This window comes from Falco peregrinus, chromosome 7 (genome assembly GCF_023634155.1).
Source record: "Falco peregrinus isolate bFalPer1 chromosome 7, bFalPer1.pri, whole genome shotgun sequence".
NCBI lineage: Eukaryota > Metazoa > Chordata > Aves > Falconiformes > Falconidae > Falco > Falco peregrinus.
Genome location: NC_073727.1, coordinates 25,456,119 through 25,477,525, shown reverse-complemented (window position 1 = coordinate 25,477,525; position 21,407 = coordinate 25,456,119). Strand labels below are relative to the sequence as shown.

Here is a 21,407-nt window from a genome sequence, read left to right as displayed (position 1 = left end):
TTACACTGAGACCTAGGTTATGTTTCTGTCTAATATACCCAACCTACCTGGGGTTCCCCACTCGTAATGAACTGCAATCCTTCCTTTCCACACTCTTTAAGAGCTGCAGGTGAAAAGCCGCAGCCGGGAGTGATGCGTTATTATTGTCGTGTGTTATTAGAACTTTCTCTGGTTTAAGGAAAAACCGGTTAGCTTGCTGCTGCGCTGGCCGAACCGCACCGCCGCTGCCCGCCTGCGCCCCTGACCCGCGCCCCCGCCCCAGCAGCGGCCCCCGCCTCGGCCCCACCGAGGGCCGGGCCCAGCCAAGCCGCCCGGGCCGCCCGCACCGCCTCGGGCAGGGCCGCACCCCTGCCCGCACAGCTGCTCCCTCCCTGCACGACAGAAGGGGACCCGCGGCGGGCCCCAAGAGAGGGCAATCGGCGGGCAGCCCCACACCACACCCCGCGCAGCCCCGCTGCCCCCGGGCGGAGCGGGGCCGAGCCCCCCGGCCGGCGCCCGCCCAGCGGACGGCCCCGCGGAGCCAGCGCGCAGAGCGGCGGCGACACGCCTCCCGCGCCCGCCGGGGCTTGTAGTTCGACTGGCGAGCGGCTGCGCCGGGCCTGGCGAGCGGGCCGGCCCCTCAGGACTACAGCGCCCAGCGTGCCTTGCCCGCGGGCGGCGGGCGCATCCGTCGCGGCCGCGGCGGCGTGGGTGCGGGTTGCCGGGCAGTCAGCTGGCTGCGGCGCGATAAGGCGGCGGGCGGCGCGGGGTGGCGGCGCTCGGTGCTCGCTCGCTCACGGCCTGCTGCGCTCCGGGGGGAAGGCGCCCGCTCCGCCATGGCCGAGACGATCGCGGACACCCGGCGGCTGATCAGCAAGCCGCAGAACCTGAACGACGCCTACGGGCCGCCCAGCAACTTCCTGGAGATCGACGTGGGCAACCCGCAGACGGTGGGGGTGGGCCGCGGCCGCTTCACCACCTACGAGATCCGCGTCAAGGTGAGGGCTCGGCCCGGCGGCGGGGCGCGCTGGAGCCGTCCCGGCCCCGCTCGCTGCGGGCCGCCCCTGCCCTGGCGCGGCGGGAGGCCGGGGGCGCCCCGCGGGGTACGCGCCTGCCCCTTCCGCGGCGGGGGCAGATAGGCGGCGGGGGCGGGCGGGCGCGGAGCCCCTGTGTGGGCGCTGGGCTCCGCCGCGGGCTCCGGCCGGCCCTTACGTAACCGGGAGGGGTGTCCCCGCCGCCGGGCCGCGGCTGGCCGTGCGGGGCTGCCGCCGTCGTGCCCTTCGGGGCCCGTTCCGCAGCGGTGCGGCGCGTAGCGCCGCGGGGGTAGGGCACGGCCGGGCAGGAGCGGGAGCAGGCCCCGGCTCCGGCGGGCAGCTGGAGCCGATAGTGACGCTCTGGTGGTAGCGAAGTCGACTCGTCTGGGCTGAGTTAAGCAAAGGGCAAACGCTCGCTGGGCACGGCTGCGCGCAGCTGCCGCTCGGCTGAAGTGCTGCTGTCCAGGGAGCCATGGCTCGCCGGCCTCTTGGTAAAGAGAAGAGGGCAAGCCCTCAGCTGTCTGAGATTTAGTAGTATGGGTGGATCTGCCCTGAGGAGGAGGTCAGGCTCAGCGTTCCAGCAGCCTCAAAAACCCGTGGGGAACGTGTAGGTCAGTCCAGTGGGCACATGTGCTGGGTCAAAGCTGGCTGAAGGGATGAGGTGCAGGTATGTGGGGGAGGGCTTCCTGGTTTGTTCTGTACCTGAAATGTAAATGGACTGCCTGATAAACAGGGCTGTTTCCTCACTGCCTGCTATCAAATAGTTTTTCTTAGTAGTACTAGACCCCTTCCTGGCTGGAAGGGCTGTGTTCACCGACTTGCCCTAAAGGCTAGTAGTCCTGAGCTTGAGAAAAGCTACATGAAGCCACTACTGTGTTCCCCGGTCTTTCTAGTTTCATAAGCAGGGCCTGGAGGGGTGAATGGAAAAATGCAATATCTGCAGCGTGGCACTTGCCTGTGGCTGGTAGGGACTTGAGGCAGGGACCCTTTAAGTCTATACTGCCAGGGATAAGTTGGGCTGAGAAAGATGACCTCTTACAATTTTTTAGCTTTTTGTAGCTTGTGGTTGAGTTTACTACCTTGTGTAGCTTTACTCCATCACAGCTGATTGAACCTGGTCAGTTATTACAGGTGGTAATAGAGGGGGAAGAAGCCTCATTGACTCCCTGCACACATTTTCTGCCATATGAGTTCTTCTTTTGCTGAACACCACAGAGTGCACATTCTTTCATGACAGGGAAGGCCTCAGGTGAGGGCTGCTGCCTTGGTCGCTAAAATTCTTCAGGCAAGACTTAAAACCCTGTGTGGATTTTCTGGTATTAAAGGTCTAAGTTCTCAGCTTAGTATAACTTAAGTTAAAAAAGCAAAATCAGCTGAGATCTAAAGCTACTAGGGAGGATACTTTAATTCTGATGCTTCCAAGTTGTTGTGTCCAGTAGCTATCCTCATGTTTCAGGACATGTCCATAGGGTAGGAAGAATAAACTATATCAGTTGCAGCTTGTGTTTTGGCCTTTGTAGGAGGACAAACTAGAACTTGCTGACTTGTGTTGCATTACACTGCCCTTGTCAAGACCCTAGCTGTCCACTTGGCAGAAAGATCTAACTACCTTGCTGATAAGTATTTGTGCCTTAAGTTCCTGATGACTCTTCTTTCTGTGAGACTGAGCATTTGGAATTGCTGGATGCAGGCAAGATGATACAAAAGGGACTTAGCCATGATATGGTCTTGAGAATGAGACCAGATTTGCTGGGATTAAAAAAATACTATTTTTTAAAAATTCCCAACTGAAGTTTTTCAGCAGAAAGGAAAGCAGGTTTTGAGACAGGTTACTCTTAGCTCATGCACTATTTGGGGTAGAAAATTCTGGATTCCTGTTGTAATGGAGACCTAGAAGTGACTTGAACAAACATACATTGTGACAGTACTGGGACCTTTCTCTATTCTTATTCCCAGTCTGACTGCTATATAAACATTGTCTCCTCCATCTTCCTTACATGCATATATGCATGCCTGTATACAGGGCTGTCTCTTATATGATACATGATCATTCCCTTTCCAGTTGGGCACTACTGTACACATACTGCATCCATGCTATGTACATTCATAGCTATCATGAACTGTAAAATTGAGTTTTATATCTCTGTATGCTGGAAGACTATAGAGCAGGTAATACAAGTCATGCAGAATTGTTTGCTGTCTAAACTTGTATCAATTAACTGCTTCTTAGCAGAAACGGACCATGTTGCTAATACGCAAGTTTCAGCATGGGAGAAGAGTTCAAACTTGAATTGCTGTAGTATTGTATTTCTAAAAGTTAGACCTTGTACTACAAGCTGCTTGTTGAAGTGTGGCAGACAATAGCCACCAGCTAGCCTCTGTGGTTTTACAGCTGCTTGTTGTCACAGAAAGTAGTGGCTGTAGCTTCCCCCAACAGTGCTAGTAGTAGCAGCAGAACAAACCTCAGAAGCTGGAGTTACCTGTGTCACATCTGGAAAGCTATGTCTTCAACTAATGTTAACATTAAAACGTTGAGTGGTGCAGGTATGTATTGCTTAACTGTTGCCAAGTCCTGGTAGAAGCTATTGGACAGCCTCATGTTATGGCTGGAGATCATGTGAAGCCAGAAAATTGTCAGAGAGGACACTGAGATTCAAGTTTGTGTTGAAGCAATTAGACTTGTACCATTGCCATAGTGTTTACAAATTCAGTCCAAGGGTAATTCTGTCTTTATTGCTTTGTCTGAATCTCAAAGCTTAACTTTTTTTTGGGGGAAGACTGAGCTTGCCAGAAGACTCTTAAGCTGATGTCTGATAACTAGTACCTTGCAAAATATACTTGTGTGAAATACTGCAGAGTTCCCTCAAAGCTTTTATTGGCAAGTTTTCTACTGGTATTGCAGCTGAAGTATGTCTGTTTCTTGGAAAGCAACAAGTGGAACAACCTTATGCTTTAGTCCTTGTATTGCTGTACTCATCAAGTTCTGGTGGAAGCTGGAAAGCCTAATGGGGAACTCAAAAGTTCTGGGTAGAGTGCTCAGCAGTAAACTACTGGATAAGCAAGTTGGTTATATTTCAATACTTAGGAAAGTTCTTCATCATGTGTGTCTCTGTGCAGACTAGTAGGGTGGCTGTGCATTGTTCTAAGTGCATGGCACTTCAACAAGCTGTTAAGCTCATGAGTGCTGCAGCTAGAACATATATAGCACTTCCAGCAGGGCAGCTTACTTCAGATGGTCAGTTGGCCAAGGTATTGACTTTCTGAGCTTGAACTTGCACTAAAAAATGTTTTGTTCTTGGCAAACTGGACAAGGTTATGACAAAGCTTTCCACTATAACAACCACTATAAGGCACACAATGCTGTGGTATGCTACTACAGTGCAGCTTGGCAATGAAAGTCAAATTTCTTCAGTAATGGTAAATGATAAAAAAATGCCATCCTGCAGTGCTAAAATGGCAAATTTGGGTGGGTCATGTACAGGGTACTTGAGAATTTGCTTTTCAGCAGCAGCATTAGGCTGTGAGTTTGTACCATTCTGAGGTATCCTTTGTGTGAAGGCTTAGGGTGAGCTAAAAAGGAGAACAATGCAGGAGGGTATAAAGCCCCAAGTGCTTTTTCTAGTGAAATAGAACTTGACAAAGTAGTCATTGTATCTAAAGATACGAGACGATCACAGTATGGTAACTGTGCAATGGTTAAAACTAACATAATCAACTAGACTGTCAGCTAAAGTAATACAACAAACTGCTTTGCTGCCCTTACCTCTTGAGGAAGAATGTGAACCAACAGTTAAGCTCTCAGTGTAAATACTCTTGCATGCCATATGCTGTTTCTGATGAGTCTTTACTAGCTGTTCACTCAGGAGCTGCCACCAGAGGGGTGATGGCTCCCTTCTACTTGTTAAACCTTTTCAGGGTGGGCTTGTGCATGTCAACACTTTTCAACAAGAGCATGTTACTATTTATGGTGTGTAAGCCAGTCCTCCCTCTAAATTCCAGCAAGCAAACGTAGAACAAGTGACAGTTGTCCTACAGCGTATCTGCAATCCTCAATCCAGTTCCAGATATCATCTGACTTTTACTGTAGTTGAGACAGATTTCCTGGTAAGTGGGTCAACAGGAACATCTTTGCTCAGATTCTGTGCAACAGCTTCAGTTGCTAAATCCTTTAAGGAGACAAGTCATAAGCTTTACAAGCTAACTCCAATCCCAGCAACTGGTGACGCACTTCAGAGCCATACACCCACTGTAAAAGCAGTGCCATAGGAGATAAGCACATTGGTTAGAGTACTGTCAACAAAGCATGTGGGTGTCCAGGAACTTGCTATGTTTGGGAAGATATCGCTTTATTCACACTATTACATCTATTACTGTTTCTGTATTGGCTTCTGTGCTGCCCACTTTAATTGGGTTTGTCACCTAGACTAAAAGGCTAAATTATCTGTTCATGGTTAGTGAGAAATTGCAGGAAAGTCATTAATAGTCAAACTGACAGAACTAAAATAAAATACCCGTTACAGGAGCTACTAGTCCAAGTAGTTAAAGAGTTCTTTTTAGTCCAGCCAAAGTTAAACAAAAAGTCTGTCATCTTAGTTCTGTTATTTAATGTTGAATGGCCTGTTGCCTCTAGTCAGTATGATTAAACTCAGCATTAAGGCACACCATAGCTTCTCAAGGTTTGACAGCTCAGTGGGTTGTTTTGAGGTGTAGAAAGGTAATCCTTGCTGCTGTGTTTCCAGTTGTGAAATGTCACATGGGTGATGCTAGTGCTCTTTAAGGCAGCAGTCACCTTTCCTGTATTTTCTGCAGAAAGACTTATGTAGACCTGCAAAGGTACTTGACTGTGTAGGCCTAGTGTGGGGAAGGAAATGAGCACACAGGCTTTGAAGTGCCTCCAGTGTTAGAAATAGTATTGGTCCTAAAGGATCAGGCAAGTAAAGTATATTAAAGTACTAAACTTGTGCTGCTTTTGAAAGTCTGGTCTTATCTTAACCCATTTTTTTCCAAGACCTAGCTTGGATACAGCATTTGCATTTCAGCATATTTACACTATTCTGACTCAAGTGACTGATTTGAGTCTATTTTCTGTGATCAAATTGAGTCGGACAGTAAAACTGAAAGTATAATTTGCTCAAAAGCACTTGTCTTATGCCATGGCTTTGCGAAGTGGCACTCTTGAGCTGGTGAATGTGTCTTTGAAATGATCTGTCCTTGAATGGTACCAAATTTCCTGTCCTTCATGTGTTTTGCAGGGTTTGAAGTTGCAGACTTCTCCCACCATGGGAAGAATCAAAGCAGCTGGGACATGTAGTTAGCTTCAACATTGTTCAGTTTCATAGTCGTGAAGCTTGTGGTTGAGTAATGACTAAACACTGACTCAGTGTGGATGTGTTTAGGGATGCATAATCAGCACTAATGCTCTATTTTTCTACTACTGCAAATCTTGTGTCACACTAAGTCTGCTCTAACTGTAGTTAATTACTCTTTTAATATGCTTTTCTAGATACTGCTACCAGTTAGGTATTTTTAGACTCCTTCAAAGAACAAAAATGCACTGATTCTATTGACTTTGGCTCTCTGTTCTACAGCCCAGGTACTGCACCTTTCAAACATTAACTGTTCCATTGAGCAGTGATTCAGAAAAGGATAGCTGGAAGGCTAAGAACTTCCCAGGACACTGACTAGGGAGAAAGGGCTTGGACAAAAGAAACTTGCAAAGCAAGGAGAATAGATTTACAAGTCTACTGCACGTATTAGCTCTGAGCAGCTGATTTTTCTGTAGAGGTTTTTGATTAAACTAGGTTCAAGAGCCTAGTCCAAAGGCACTAAACTAGTTTGATGTTGGTGTCTGTCACTGTGTAAATAAAATAACCAAATTTGAATAGTACTTCTTTATTAGTATATTATTTTAACTGGGGACTTGGACTCTTTTATTTCTGTGCATACAATGCAGGCCTTGATTGTCATGTATTAAGAGTGCACTCTAGTACAGTGCTGAACAGACCAAATCAAACGGAACAATGCCTAATCTTTGTAGGACAGATGGCTGTGATCCAGGTAGGCATGTGATGCCAGAGTGTTTTGATACATCTTTATTTTTAGATGGCTTGCCAGGAAAGTGTCAGCTTGAACTTTAGAGCAGTCAGGTCTACTGTTTTTCATCTGGGGAAGTAAATAATGCAATGTAGATTTATGAGCTTCTAACTGTAGGGAAAGTGTTCAGAGTTTTTTTAGTTGGTAATGCAATGCCAGTTGTGCTACTGGAGGCTATTTTAGCAAGTACGTAGTCTGAAAGTCCTGTGAAGTTACAGCACTGATTGAAGGGTCTGAAGTTGTGGTTACTGCCGTAACTTTTTTGACAAGAGAAGGATGGAGAAGCCCTTACATTGTAAAATATTTGGGTTTATATCCTGATCACAAACTGAAGACGTCTGTGAACATACTCCTTCTGTGGCTGTTTCTTGAGAATCCAGCTCAAAGCTTCTGTCATGGGAGAATCTTCTGGGTCATATGACAGTATAGTTTGTGTTGGTCACAAAGCCAATCTTGAAAGTATAACTATAAGCTAGTGTATAGCAGCTTTACTCTAAAATCCAGAAGAAAATGAAACTAATCTGAAGTGGTTTAAAGCCACCACTATACCTGGAAATAAAGGTTCAGAGACTTTCTACGGGCTTAAGCTGCAGAACCTGCCAAGTGTTGTGGTATGCTACAAATTAACAAACAGGAGCTATCAGTGTTTTTGTAGCTGTTAGGTGGCTACTTAAGAATGCAAACAGTGCTGCTCCAATAAAAATGGAAATACAAAGAGATTTTTTTTGCTACTTGGTATACCTGCTTCTATATTGCTCATCTATTTTTGCATATTTGAAGTGTAGGGATACTGGACTGTCTCTAGCTTGCAAAGCACATTAAAACCAATAAAAAATAGCAATTGCAGCAGTTCACTGCAAATTTTTTTTAGTCCCCACTTGACTGTAGCTGGTAGATGTCAGCTAGTGATGCTAAAGCATCAACTTCAGGTGATCCCTTTTCAGTCCTTCTCAATAAGGGATGAATGGTAACATTACAGTAAACTAAATCAACTGTGTAAAAGTAGCAATCCCTTCCCTTTAAAAGGAATATTTGGTATTCCAAAGGAGGCTTTGGCTTTCCAACCCTGAAACAATTATCTAGAGTTACTGATTCTGTCTGGGTGTTGCAAAAGCTGTTGCCTGAATGTGTCCTCCTTTAAGTGGGCTCCTGCTTTTACCTCTGGCTTCTGAGCGTGAAGCCTGAAGAATAAAGCATCGCTAAATCTGTTTTTCTAGACTTACCATGCTTTGAGCCTTTTGACTGTGGCATACCATAATTCAGCTGTTCATGATGTTGGTGGACTTGATCAGGTGATGGTAGATGCTGTTTGGCAAAACCCCAGGCACTCTATGCTTATTTTCCTAGAGAAACTCTGGACTGAAGGCACTGGGCTTGGCAAGGGTTAGCTCTTGTCTAAAGACCAATAGTCCTTGTTGTGTTGATGTTGGGATTTTGCTGCCTTAGTCCTTTAGATGGAAAACATCCTTGTTCTGTGTTGTGGTACTGTGGAGTGGGAAGCTTTATAGTTCTTGGTATAGCTTAAGTCAGCATTGTTTGAAACTTGGGTGTGTATGTATGGTCAGATTTTTCAGCGTTCTATTAACTTTAGACTTTTTGCATGTAGTGTACCCTCAGTAGACCTGGACACCAAGTGGATAAAAGGGGCGGTAGAACTCTTCTTTGATCAAAAGGAAACTTGGGAAAATAACAACCTCTTATCTGACCTTTTTGCAGTGGGGAAAGAGGTTTTCTTTCGGTAAAGTACACAGCAAAAATCTAAACTTCTAGCAACTGAAGTTTAGGGCATGTTTGCCTTCTTTCTTGCTTTTCATAATTGTAGGAAATGGGGAGGCAGCTGCTTATGTCAAGTCGGGAAGGAAACAAACCACTGGCAAAGTTTCTGCAATAACAGTGGACTGCTGGAGCCAGCTTCTTGTACTAAAGGACAGCAGGCTTTTGCATTAAGAAAACCATAATCATTTTTGTCCACCCTGAATGCTACGTACTGTAATACCCCAGAGCTCCCATTGGTGACTAAATGTAGCCCACAGGGTGTAGTCTCTTGACAGAGATTACAGCTTGTATGAAGAGACAGTAAGAAGCTCGAATTTAGCTTCTGAGAGTCAAGGCCACAAACTTCTATCAAAATTGAGCACTTTGAGTGCTGTATTTCACTCTATTTTAATGGAAATAGTTGTATCAAGGCTACCATAACCTGCTTAAAAATGTAACATCGAAGTGGGTGCTGTGGCAACAGTGGAGCTTTATTCTGAGTCTGTAAGGAGTGGGAGACATGGCAATACAGTGCTGCTGCTGAGCGTTACATTGGCAGATAAGGAAATTAATCAAACTTACTTCAACAGCAACAGCTGTGGAGCTTCTGCAGTTGTGGGGTGGGCTGGGCTGCAGTGACATTCAGGGTTAGTCTTGTGGAGAGTCGGCATGCTCCTTGAAGGAACCCAAACGCTATTTGCATTCAATTTATGTCTGGAAACAAATATGTAGGAGCTGTTTGCAAGGTTTTTTCTACTCACTCTATAAATTAAACTTGTCTAGGTAACAGAAAACTTAAAATTACTTAGCATTATAAATTAATGTATTTCAAGTACCTCGTTTTCCTTCTGCATTCAAGGTAACTTATGTACTAGAATGGCTGCATTGGTGAGCTCTGTATCTGAAGCTGAATGGGCAGTATTGACTGTTACTCAAACTACTTGTATTCTGCCTGTGGAAGTCTCCTCACTTGTATACATAAACAATTTTTGGACTTCTAATTGGGCGTAGTTCAGGGATTCGTTGTAGTAACAGCCAAAGGCTGTTTTCTGGTTATCCAAGCTACTGTCTTAAGATTGTCACTTGCTTCTGATATGAATTGGGAACCTCCTGAGCTTGGAGTTGGACTTGTAGTTTGGACACGTTGTAATAACATAATGTAGCTGAAGAAACACGCTTACTGTGAATATGGGTTTTGCCCTGAAATCTGTTAGCAGGCAACCACTGCTTTCCATTAGGGAACACTAGATAAATTACTACAGAAACTCATTTGGTATATGAGTGGAGGAGCGCAGGAGTGACCTAAGGGTCTGGGTTTGTCATCTGCTGTTTAACTATGTAATTTAACTCTGCATCTGTTCTGACTATGTTTATTGTAGCGTACTCGCTTGGCTGTTAACTCATCCAGCAGAACAGACTGTTGATTTAACAGTAGTCAGAAAGCCTAAAGGCTGTCTGCATATAGTTGGTACAAAACCAGTGCTAGACAGAATCTGCCTGGTCTTAGCATCTTTCTATGCTTAGAATTTTGGGCTATGTGGGACTTGGGCAGAGCTGGTTTATTGTTCCTTCTGGAATAATGCTTTATCAGCAATTGTGACTGGTGACTTATGGTTGTCTAATGTCTTGGGTAATGCATAATCCTCTCAGGTTGAGGGCTTGCATTCAAACTGCTAAGAGCCATTATTTTGAACTAGGCAGTTGTTGGAAATGTTTTCGATAAGTGAGACTAATTATTGCACTGTAAAGAAATGATTGCTGCAATAATTATGCTGAACTTGTCAGAGGAATGAGCTGTGCTCCAGGGGCTATGCGAAAACTGGGTCGTGAGTTTCATGACATAGACTTCACAGATCAGCAGGCTAAAAAGCCAACACTAATGCTGGATGAGCATGGGGAGGAATGTTTCTAAAAATGAAACTAGTCTGACTTCAAGTTTTGTACCTTACTCTTACCTCTGTTCTAGCAGGCAAACAAAGCATTAACAGTGTTGAGGATAGCTACTGGCACCTCGGTGACTAAGCAAGGATAGCTCAACATAAACTGAAGCTGAGAATAACTTTTTTATATCTGGTATGATCTTGAAGTGACACTTCAATAGAAGTTTAAAGTTTCTGCTGACACCTTAGGCTTGTCTCCTTCTACCAAATTCTTGGCTAATGAGAACACATGCTTCAGCAGCTGTCTGGCTTGCTTAATGAAAACCATCTATCCATGGTAGTAGATGGAGGCAGTAGGACATGCAGAAACCCTTCTTACTGTAGGAAAGAAGTGGTCTGGTCAAACACTATAATAATCGTGAATGAGAAAGGCACACACAGTAACTTCAGATGTGAATACATCCAGAGTTAAAAATGGGGAACAAAGATGTAAATAGGTTAAGCAGTATGAAACGGGGCTCTCAAATTGCTTTTTTTAAATAGATCCTAACAGCTGCATATCTGAGTGCTACTCAGTCAATACTGATTTAACTTATTGTTCAGCTTGTTCATCAGTGACCTGGATGAAGGGACAGAGTGTACCCTCAGCAAGGTCACTGATGATACAAAACAAGGAGGAGTGGCTGACACCCCAGAAGGCAGCACTGCCATCCAGCCAGACCTGGCCAGGCTGGAGAGATGGGCGGAGAGGAACCCAATGAAGTTCAACCAAGGCATGTGTAGGGTCCTGCACCTGGGGAGGAATAAACCCTTGCACCAGTACAGGCTGGGGCTGACCTGCTGGAAGGCAGCTCTGTGGAGAAGGACCTGGGAGTTCTGGTGGACAGCAAGCTGCTCATGAGCCAGCACTGTGTCCTGGTGGCCGAGAAGGCCAGTGGGATTGTTCTGGGCTGCATTAGGAGGAGCATGGCCAGCAGGTGGGGGGAGGTGATCCTGCCCCTCTGCTCTGCCCTGGTGAGGCTGCACCTGGAGAGCTGTGTCCAGTTCTGGGCTCCCCAGTTCAAGAGAGGCAGAGAACTACTGGAGAGGGTCCAGCAAAGGGCTATGAAGATGGTGAGGGGACTGGAACGTCTCCCTGATGAGGAAAGCTGCGAGAGCTGGGGCTGTTTAGCCTGGGGACAAGAAGACTGAGAGGGGATCTTACAAATGTCTACAAATATCTGAAGGGCAAGTGACAAGAGGATGGGGCCAGGCTCTTTTCAGTGGTGTCCAGGGACAGGATAAGGGGCAACAGGGAGGTTCCATCTGAATATGAGAAAGAATGTCTTTACTCTGAGGGCGACAGAGCCCTGGGACAGGCTGCCCAGAGAGGCTGTGGAGTCTCCTCTGGAGACATTCATATCCTGTCTGGCCATGATCCTGTGCAACCTGCTCTAGGAGAACCTGTCTTAGTAAGGGGTTGGAAGAGATGATCTCCAGAGGTCCCTTCCAGCCCTGACTGTTCTGTGATTCTGTGATTTCTAGAGAAAGAAGAACTACTGCAGTTTCTGGGGTTTAAGAAACATGAGGTTTAGAAGTTGATATCAACAGATAACTCTAATTTGTATCTAGGCCAAAGGTCAGGGGACGTGCACTTTCTTTTTAGCATATAGTTGTCAAGTTGACTTATATGCCACTTGATTTAATGGGAGCCTTCTAGCATACTCTTCTAGTTTTAATGTTTCCAGTGCTTATGATCAAAACTGGAGAAGACATTTCAACTCAGAGTAAACAAGTATTCTGTCCTTTTCTCTGACTTGTTGGCTGGGCTGGCATGTCAAGTTCAAAAGGGAATGTAGAAGGTAAAATGAGCTCAACTGGTACTTCTACCCCCACACTGTACCTGTAAGCCTGATATGATGTTTAGAGATTAACTTTATAGAGCTCGTGCCCAGAAGCATGAAAAGAGTTCCTGAAGACCTGGGAACTTGGTGGTTTTTAGCTGCTTTTGTTTAGTTCTAATCCTTCTTATAAGTAACTTGAGAGGAGAATGGAATATTTTTTGCAGGTGAGAGCCTATATGTTAAATACTGTAAAGCACTTTCTACCCGAGACACTGACAAGGAGTTGATGTTGTAATGTGGCAGGCTGAACTTGGTTAAAAAGCCAATAGCTGAAATCAGAGAAAAATAATCCAGTACTTAACTTCTGGGAATCTCCTTCATGCACTCTGGGGAACCTAGCTTTATTCACTCTTGAGTAGCACATTCTTATCAAGACAAGAGTGTTTATTTATAAAGCTTGACTTATGGCATAAGAGTCTTAAGTGCAATTTTGTTATTAGTCACTAGTACAATCAACAATGATTTACCTGGGAAGGAGAGCTTGAATACTTTTAGATGTTTAGCAATAAGAGATTTCATAACGAAATACTGTTCTGCACTTTATCACTTGTAAATCATGGCCTAAATAGCATCATGTGAAAGTACACAACTAACTTCTCAAGTACTTTTGAACTGTGGCAGCCAGAAACTTGTTATTGGCTGGCAATAATACAATGGCCCGTAGTCATAGGCCTGCCTAGTACAGGAAGGGATCTTTGCAATCAAACCTGTTCTGAGCAGCCAAAAGTATCACTAAATAGCTTAAGCATAACATCCTACAGATGATATTATACAGGGGTATTTACTCAAACTGTGACCAGAAGCTGAGAGAGATGGCTTGCAACTTAAAATAAAACAACAAAAAATAACAGGCACTAGCTGAGTGCTTATGCCACCAGGAAAACTGTGGACAGCTGTAGTTCCAGTTGAACATCAGCTTCCTAGGGTATTCCTCAAGAGCCTTCTTTAAGGGTATATTAAGACTGATAGTGAATATGCAGTCTGACAATGGTAAGCTTTATTCTGTTACTGCTGGTTATGTATAGCAATTACAGACTTTTGGTCTTGCTTTTAGTAGGTCATAACTCCTACATACATTTTTGTAACACTCTAGCCAGTTTGCTGTCTCAATGACATTTAAGCTTCAGATTGTGGTCTTGGAGCTTTCTGTTTGGGGATGTCTTCAGGAGAGTGTTCTCTCAATTACTACTCTTAAAATAACATGTGCGTTGAATTACAGCAGTGAGATAACACTGTACCCCAAGAATGAACAGAGGGTAATATAGGCTCTTGCACAGGTTAGTGCAAAAGACATATATCAGGGTGCTCATGTATTTAACATGGTCTTGTGCAGCATTATAGTCTTGCTCCCATTTGATTTTTCTTTCAAGGCTATTAGAGTTGGGTGCTGACTCCTAGCCTCATTGAGGAAAGCTCTGCCTAATCACGCTCTACTTCGTTTAACTTTGTAGCAACAGTCTAATGTCATCGGCACTGAATGTTGTGTTCATCTCAGCCTTGTTGGCTTCTTTGGAGCTATACAAACCTGGCAGCTTGTACTATCACATCTTCAGCTTTATCTGGCCTGAATGGATGCACTGTAAGATCTACTGGTTTTGTTTTTAAAGATGTTGGAGGCCATGTTGTATCAGGTAGCAGGAAAGTACAGGAAGCTTGGTTAATGTCCTATGCTGTACCTGAAACGCTCCCTTGAGTGCAGTAAGAGGAGCCTATGTGGATTAAGAAGACTTCTTCTCTCCCCTGGCCTTCCAATTCTGTACTGGCACTGGGAATCCAGCTCTCAAGACAGTAAGAACAGAAGGCGCTTGTGCAGTCTTAGGAAGCATAAGGGGCCAGCAAATCTGCTATTCTCCTAGGTGGTATGGTGGCAAAATACCACTGATTAGGATGCCATATATGTAGGTGGGGTCCACAGTTAAGCAGTTTGAGGCACAGCTTACTCATGTAGCTTATAGGGCTTTATCTCTATTCCTGTATCTTGAGTGTTTCTCCATAATGTTTTTGCTGAAGTGGCGCTAACTTGTAACTTGAGCTGAAGCAAGAAATAAGCTGTTTTCGAAACTTCTAACTTACCTAATCAATAGCTTATGTTCTTGTTTTCAGACAAATCTACCTATCTTCAAATTGAAAGAATCTACGGTCAGAAGAAGATACAGTGACTTTGAATGGCTAAGGAATGAACTAGAAAGAGAAAGCAAGGTGGGTAAAATGAAAGGCAAATATAAGTTTTCATAGACACACAATAGTGATGCTGAAGTGTTACCATTATTTTATAAAGCATATAGAGCAGATATTGTGGTTGAAAATATCCAAAACTAAACTGTTGTCAGTCTTTCAGTAAACTTGGTCATATCATAGAAGCTGTTTAATGGTTTTGAGTTAATTCAGAGTTAAACTACTTGAATTCAACTTACCTATGTGGGCAGATACTGTTCTTCTCTGACGATGTTTTATTACTTCACTGGGGATGTGATTGATGAATCCTCTAGGAGGAAGAGGTGGCACAGGAGGTGTATAAACTTGCTTACAGGCTGCACTTAAGGACACTTTCCTAAATCTTTCAGGTTGTGGTACCACCTCTACCAGGAAAAGCTCTTCTCCGTCAGCTCCCCTTCCGAGGAGATGATGGCATATTTGATGATGCCTTTATAGAGGAGAGGAAGCAGGCTCTTGAACAATTTATAAACAAGTAAGTGTTGGGTTTAGTTATCTAGAAACAAACCCTGGAACTCAGCTCTGGAAAACTGAACTAAAGCTGCTAAACATCTAACTATGGTAGCACCTCTACATACTATACATATAATTCACATATTCTTACAGTAGGACATACTAACAGTGCTCATTCAGTGTTTAGTTTGGATATTTTAATGCTTACCTGAACAGCTGAAATGAATGTTAGCAGTGGTGTTAATTTATGCAAATTACTACTAAAATTATAGCATTCAAAATAGTTCTACTTTTTCATTTCTGAAAAGGTATCCTCCACTGGGTAAACAATGGAGCTTACAGTAGGCTTTACAGCAGTTTACTTTGCAGATGCGAGATATTATCAGCTTGTATAATGATGCATATTTTCTCTAATTATCATGAGAGATGTAAAGATCTGAAGATGTAAAAACACTACCTGAGGTCCATACACATGCAGTTTGAAATAGACACTTTGCGTTTTGTCCCTGCTTTTCAAAGGATGAGCAGAAATTATAACAGTCCTATGATTCTTTCTACCATCTGACGCTACTAACTGCTGTCTGTATATTGACCTGAAGAGCTACTTTAATCTCTTTAGCCATGTGGATCCAAACAGCGGGTAAGAATTAACACTATCTGTTAACTGGCTCTTCTGGTCTCTAGAGACAACACTGTTCAGACCAACTGAATTTGGGACTGCTCCCTTCAAAAGTTCAAGCTTGTCAGTTCCACTAGCATTCTAATCTTGTTCAGCAGTAGTGCTGTTTAACAGGGACGTAGGATGCCTGTGACTTAACGCAGAATTTACAAGAATCTGCTTGTCAGTTCAGGCATGTGGCTTAGAGTTGCAAGTGACTAGTTTACTGAAACAATCTTGTGCAAATAAGCGGTATAAAATCTCCAAGTTTTTCTTAACATAGTTGCTTGTAGGCTCAATCTACAGGTATTTCTAATGGTTCTGAGCAGGTAAAATGCTGTAGACTGCTCTTTCCTCTGCTTAAAGATGAGTGGAATGAATTTGCAAGGCATCTAGTTTAGCATTTACACTACATGGAGGCAGATGCACTTACAGTAAGATGGACTGTGTTGGGATTTTTGAGCCTGTACAATCAAGGCAGTCATGACTGTAAAGTACAACTTTTATCCATGCAATCTCAGAAATCTACATTAGATGAGGAAGGTGTGCACTTACTGAAAGTTTTGTATGCAAAATCTAGCAGTATATGGGGGAAGAGGGCTGTTTATGTTCTGAAGCAGCTGATAGCAAAACACTCAACTGGAATCTCTGAAGAGCTCAGTATAGTTGACAGTAATGGAGTGGCCAGTTTACTGGTATCACTTGTTCAGATCTATAGCAAGTAATGCATTGATCTTGTGGAAGTGTGGAACTTCTTGGTCAATGTTTCCTCCTTTGAAACATAAAAGCAGACTGTTAATGTAGATATTGATATGATGGAAGACTTGAGTACAGCTGGAACAAGGCTTCTCAGGCACAACTGCTAGCTATTCAACCTCATCAATTTATTCTAGTGGCATGACCAACTCATCAAGCAAACATTATTAATTAAAGTTTTGAACCATCTAGAAGCTTTAAAGTTTATACAGAGTACTCTGGGTACTAGTGATCTTGGACCTGAAGGTAATTTGCATAACACATTCATGTTACTGTGTTCTCAGAGCTGGTCTAGGCTTCTAGAACTAGAGGAGAGTCCCTCAGAAACAGTATCACTGCAACCAAAAAAATCTTGGTGTACCGATGCCGGTTCTTGATATCCAGGAGTGTTAAGATGGATGTTGTTGAGAAGCTTTGTCAAAGTCACAGCAGTGCAGCTTACTTGAGTCAGCTTTCTTGGGCCAGCTTGCTGGTACCACCATCAGTACTACCTAAATGACATTCACAGGGGTGGCTATGTTGCAGTGCTCTTGTCTGCCTGAACCTGACTTGGGGAATATATGAAAGTTTTTGAAGTAGTAGCTGCTATGTGTAAGGTCACCTTAGTGAAGAATACTGAGGCAACACCAATGCAGAGTGGGGTATTCATGTGAAAAAAAGAGCTGAATCATATCTAGTCTTGCAATTCAGCCACCAGTTTGCCAGCCTTCTTGAAAGAGAGAAGGAATATGTCACTGCCCCATCTTCTCCTGTATATCTTTCTCCTGAAGTTCAAGGCCAGCAACTTCAGTCTGATGGGGGTAAGAACCTCAAACTAGTTATTCTAGATTCTTCCTTGTTAACTAGTGCTTGAGACTGCTGCCCATTTACTAGAACCTGGCAAGATTGATAGGTTTTATTACTGTACTAGAAATAATCTGTCAATGCTGAATAGGAGAGTTCAACTTCCTCATTAAAGGACACTCTCAATGACAAATGAGAAGTGACAAATGAATTGTTCTGTCATGAAATAAGCAACAATAGATACATTTGTAGAAGATGCATAAAAGCACTTAGAAGTGCTGAGCCACTGGAGCTGACTATGTGCTTAACTTAGTAACTTCCATTTAGGGTAGAAATGTTCTGACAGATATGGGGACCATAAGACTGACACAAGCTGTCCTAGCGAGGATGGGGGGGCTTTCTCAGCGGAAGAAGCCTGTCTTGATTGACTGACCTGGATGTAACTTTTTTTTTCAATCCAAACTGCTTTGGGTTTTCATATCCATAAGTGATCACTTTCCAGGCGTTCTGATTCTCTTAGATTTTTACCTACACAGAAGGCTGTGTGGTATTTTAAGGAACTAAATGCAATGCCTTGTGGTTTTTCTCCAAGCTTGGCGAAGTCTTCTAAGTCAGTTTCAGCTCCTTTACTGTTAAAAGGATGGTGGCTAAGTCTATATGTGGAACAAAACTAAATCTACAGTAGAGATGCAGATCTATTCTAGAGCAGACACGCTCTATCTCCTATCTTCGATATCTAAAGACATCTGTAATTAACAGAATAGCCAGTACCCTCTGGCTGTGCATCAGTGTTGCTCGTGTGCGCTAGGAATAGTGTCCATGGTAAGTCACTGCTCTAAAGAGTGTCGGAGCCTTCAGAAGAGCTTCACACCCCTGTTGGAGTAGGTCTGTAACTCTGCCTGGGTTAACTGCTACTGACTGAGCACTGAGGGATTCAGCAGCCTTTGGAAAGGTATCCCGTGTCAAAGACATGAAGACCTGTAAAAATCTACTTGGCTTGCTTAACTCTAGATTTCCTAACGCTAGGATGGGGTCTTGGATAGTTCTCTCAGTTGTAGGTGACAGATGATGGCATAACACACTTCCAAATGATCAGAGGTAACTCAGGGTTTCTATAGGCTAACTTCATGTGGGGGACAGCGACAGATCTTGCTGCTAGACATCATTGTAGTTGCCAGCAATGAACTGGAAGTGGCATCTATGCCTAAGTGCAGAACCATAGGTTGTTGGTATGAAATCTTGCTGTGCTGGCTAGCTGCAAGTAGACCCAACTTGTTAGCACTAATGCTTGTTTTTTCCTCTCCAGGGTTGCAGGCCACCCACTGGCACAGAACGAGCGCTGTCTTCACATGTTCTTGCAAGATGAAGTAATAGACAAAAACTACACACCATCCAAAATAAGACATACTTGAGTTCTGAAACATTGTTCTCAAACATTAGTGGTTCTTATGCTTGGTTTTAAGAGGTTGTAGTTTATGGTAGCATGCTGAGGATAAACGGGCACGAAGTCTCCACTAACATCAGTACACTGCTTGGTCTTTGCATATGCTTTATAGCATTAAAGAACTCACTTGCCTTCTAGCTAAATCCCTCTGAATCCTTGATTTAAGAGTATTATACTATGAGACTATCCACCCCTTGCAATGTCTCACAAACCTTTCCACTCTTATTTGCAATGACTTAATGTTTACTGACTTGGCCTTACTTGAACTTTCACAGTTGTAGTGTCACATGTTCACTTGTATTTGACTAAACTGTTATGCTGTTTCCGAGGTAGTCATCTGTCTGAACTTCTGTAGAAAGACTGCTTTATTTCTGATTCCTTGTGTGAGAAACACTTATGCAATTGTCTTCAAGCTTGTAAAACACTTTATACTGAAGTAATGAGGGAATTATCTTTATATTCTGTAAGAGGAAAAAATCAAATTTATATACTAAATAACTTGTCTAAAGTTTTGAAATAAAAGTGAAAATGCACTTCAAATGTTTTGTCACTCTTGACCTTGAGCATGGGGTATCTCATGCTTTCTGAGAAGCAGGGACTTGACTATACTAAGTGAACTGGTGTTTCAGCCTTGCTGTGATGCTCCTCTGCAATGTAGCCTTGTGTTACTAACAGCCAGCGCCAAATACCCTTAAATGCTGGCACTCGCTGCTCAAGTATTAAAGAGCATATAAAGGTATTGAAGGCTATTCCTGTGTTGCGGAGCCAAAGCTGGAACTCCATTTATGGTAGGCAGTCAACAGATCTGTGGCTTCTGTAAGTTTAGGAAGAGGGTACCTTTCTACTTGGCATGAGAAGCACCGATCCAGCTTCAAGTAACAAGTGAAAACTGTACCATCCTACAGAGAAAGGAATGTTGATATAACCCATTATTATAAATTCAGTCCTAGATTAAAGTAGCTCTGCTCTACAACTACAGCTGGGGACATGAAATCATACAAGCCTGCTATGTGATTATAGGCCACTTCCTTGATCATTAAAGGAAAGGGAAGCTGTGGCATTGTGCTTGTATGACCACTGGTGAAATGCAGGTTGTTGATGCCTGAACGACAGTTCACAAGCAATACTGCTGGAGTTTTCGTTTCCTGCTCCCCCACCCCCTCACTAGATGCTTCTATGGCTGGAGAAGCTTCCTTAGTGCTTCCAAATGTGACATGGGAGTTACCTATCCGTATGCTCTTGAAAATGGATTTGAGAACACTAGTAGCAATCTGATCCAGTGTTGTGTGCTGTTTGGTAACAGTACAAGTTGGCTTAGACTTAGCTTGGCTGCTTTTTCCTTTGTATATACTTGCTACTGTCTAGAACATCCTGCACAGTTACTAGTTTTAATTAACTAAGACTATTAACCTCATTTATGGAAATTCGGATGTAAAAGATTGAACTGACAAAACAGGGGTAGCTGGCTGGATTACATGTAGTACTCCTGACTAGCTACACTGAATAGTTAGATGCTCAAATAGTTGCTCTTTCTCCTTCATACTTAGTAAAGACTGTGCTGAATCTCTCCAAGCTATATCCCAGTACAAACTGGATCTCCTGGCTTCTCCCAGTACAGACTGGGCCCTGTCCCAGTATAAAGTGGAACCCCTTTGGCCCACTCCCAGTGCAAACTGACAGGTGTAGGCCAAAGCACCTGAGCCTAAGGATGGCAGGGAGTGTGCTGATGTTTGATTTGGTGTTAAGTAGTCCTGTGCAGAGCAGAGAATTGGGCTCAATGATTCTTATGGGTCCTTTCCAAATCAAGATCATCTGTGATTCTATCATCAGTCCTTTTCATGAAACCAGGGACCAAAACTGACAGAGCCCACTTGCAACCCAGAGCTGTCTCGCTTTCAACACAGTCTAGCTTTTTCAATAAGTTTTCATTAATGTAAAATTAATTCTAAAATTCCCTGTGCTTGTTAAATTACACTTAAAAGTTGACTTACTCTTAGAAATGGGGAAGAAGGGCTAAATGTATGTGAAGTTTTATTATTTGGGTTTAGATACATAGTAATGTATTATTTTTCCTTTCTCAAATGTTCTTTTCTGAGAAGCTACCTCCAGAAATCAATGTCCCATCTTATCCCTACAATACGATGACACAATCTGTATCATTTGCTGTGGAAAATAAATACTAAGTTGAAGAGGGAAAAGCTGCATGCTTGATGTGGAAGTATTTCTGTTTCCAAAGTGAAGACTTTGGAGTGTTAACCTCTGAGGTTGACAGGACATCTGCACCAGACTCTGGAATTTCACCTCACCTTCAGTTCTTGAAGGCCATCTAGAGACCTTGATTCTAGTCTAGTGTAATTGGTTCTGTTCCTGTGCAATCTGCAGTACTGGGAGGAAGACATGATCTGAGATTAGCCGTGCCTAAACCACAGGGAGCCGGGCATTGTTCCCAGCTCATGAGTCCGCTCTGCAGCTGGG

The 21,407-nt window shown here is 43.7% G+C and overlaps 1 protein-coding gene across 2 annotated transcripts; it reads left to right on the top strand.

Moving 5' to 3' along the window:
* Positions 1-654: 654 nt before the first annotated feature.
* Positions 655-19,472, top strand: SNX3 (sorting nexin 3). Of its 2 annotated transcripts, XM_055810495.1 has the most exons (4): positions 663-977; positions 14,728-14,823; positions 15,189-15,313; positions 18,795-19,472. In XM_055810495.1, exons 1-4 carry the CDS (start codon positions 816-818, stop codon positions 18,898-18,900), a joined length of 489 nt encoding a protein of 162 aa, XP_055666470.1. In that variant the 5' UTR covers positions 663-815; the 3' UTR covers positions 18,901-19,472. The 2 variants fall into 2 exon arrangements, with proteins under 2 accessions (XP_055666471.1, XP_055666470.1); XM_055810496.1 differs by lacking the exon at positions 15,189-15,313 and having other exon boundaries at positions 655-977; positions 18,795-18,854.
* The last annotated feature ends 1,935 nt before the right edge of the window (positions 19,473-21,407 follow it).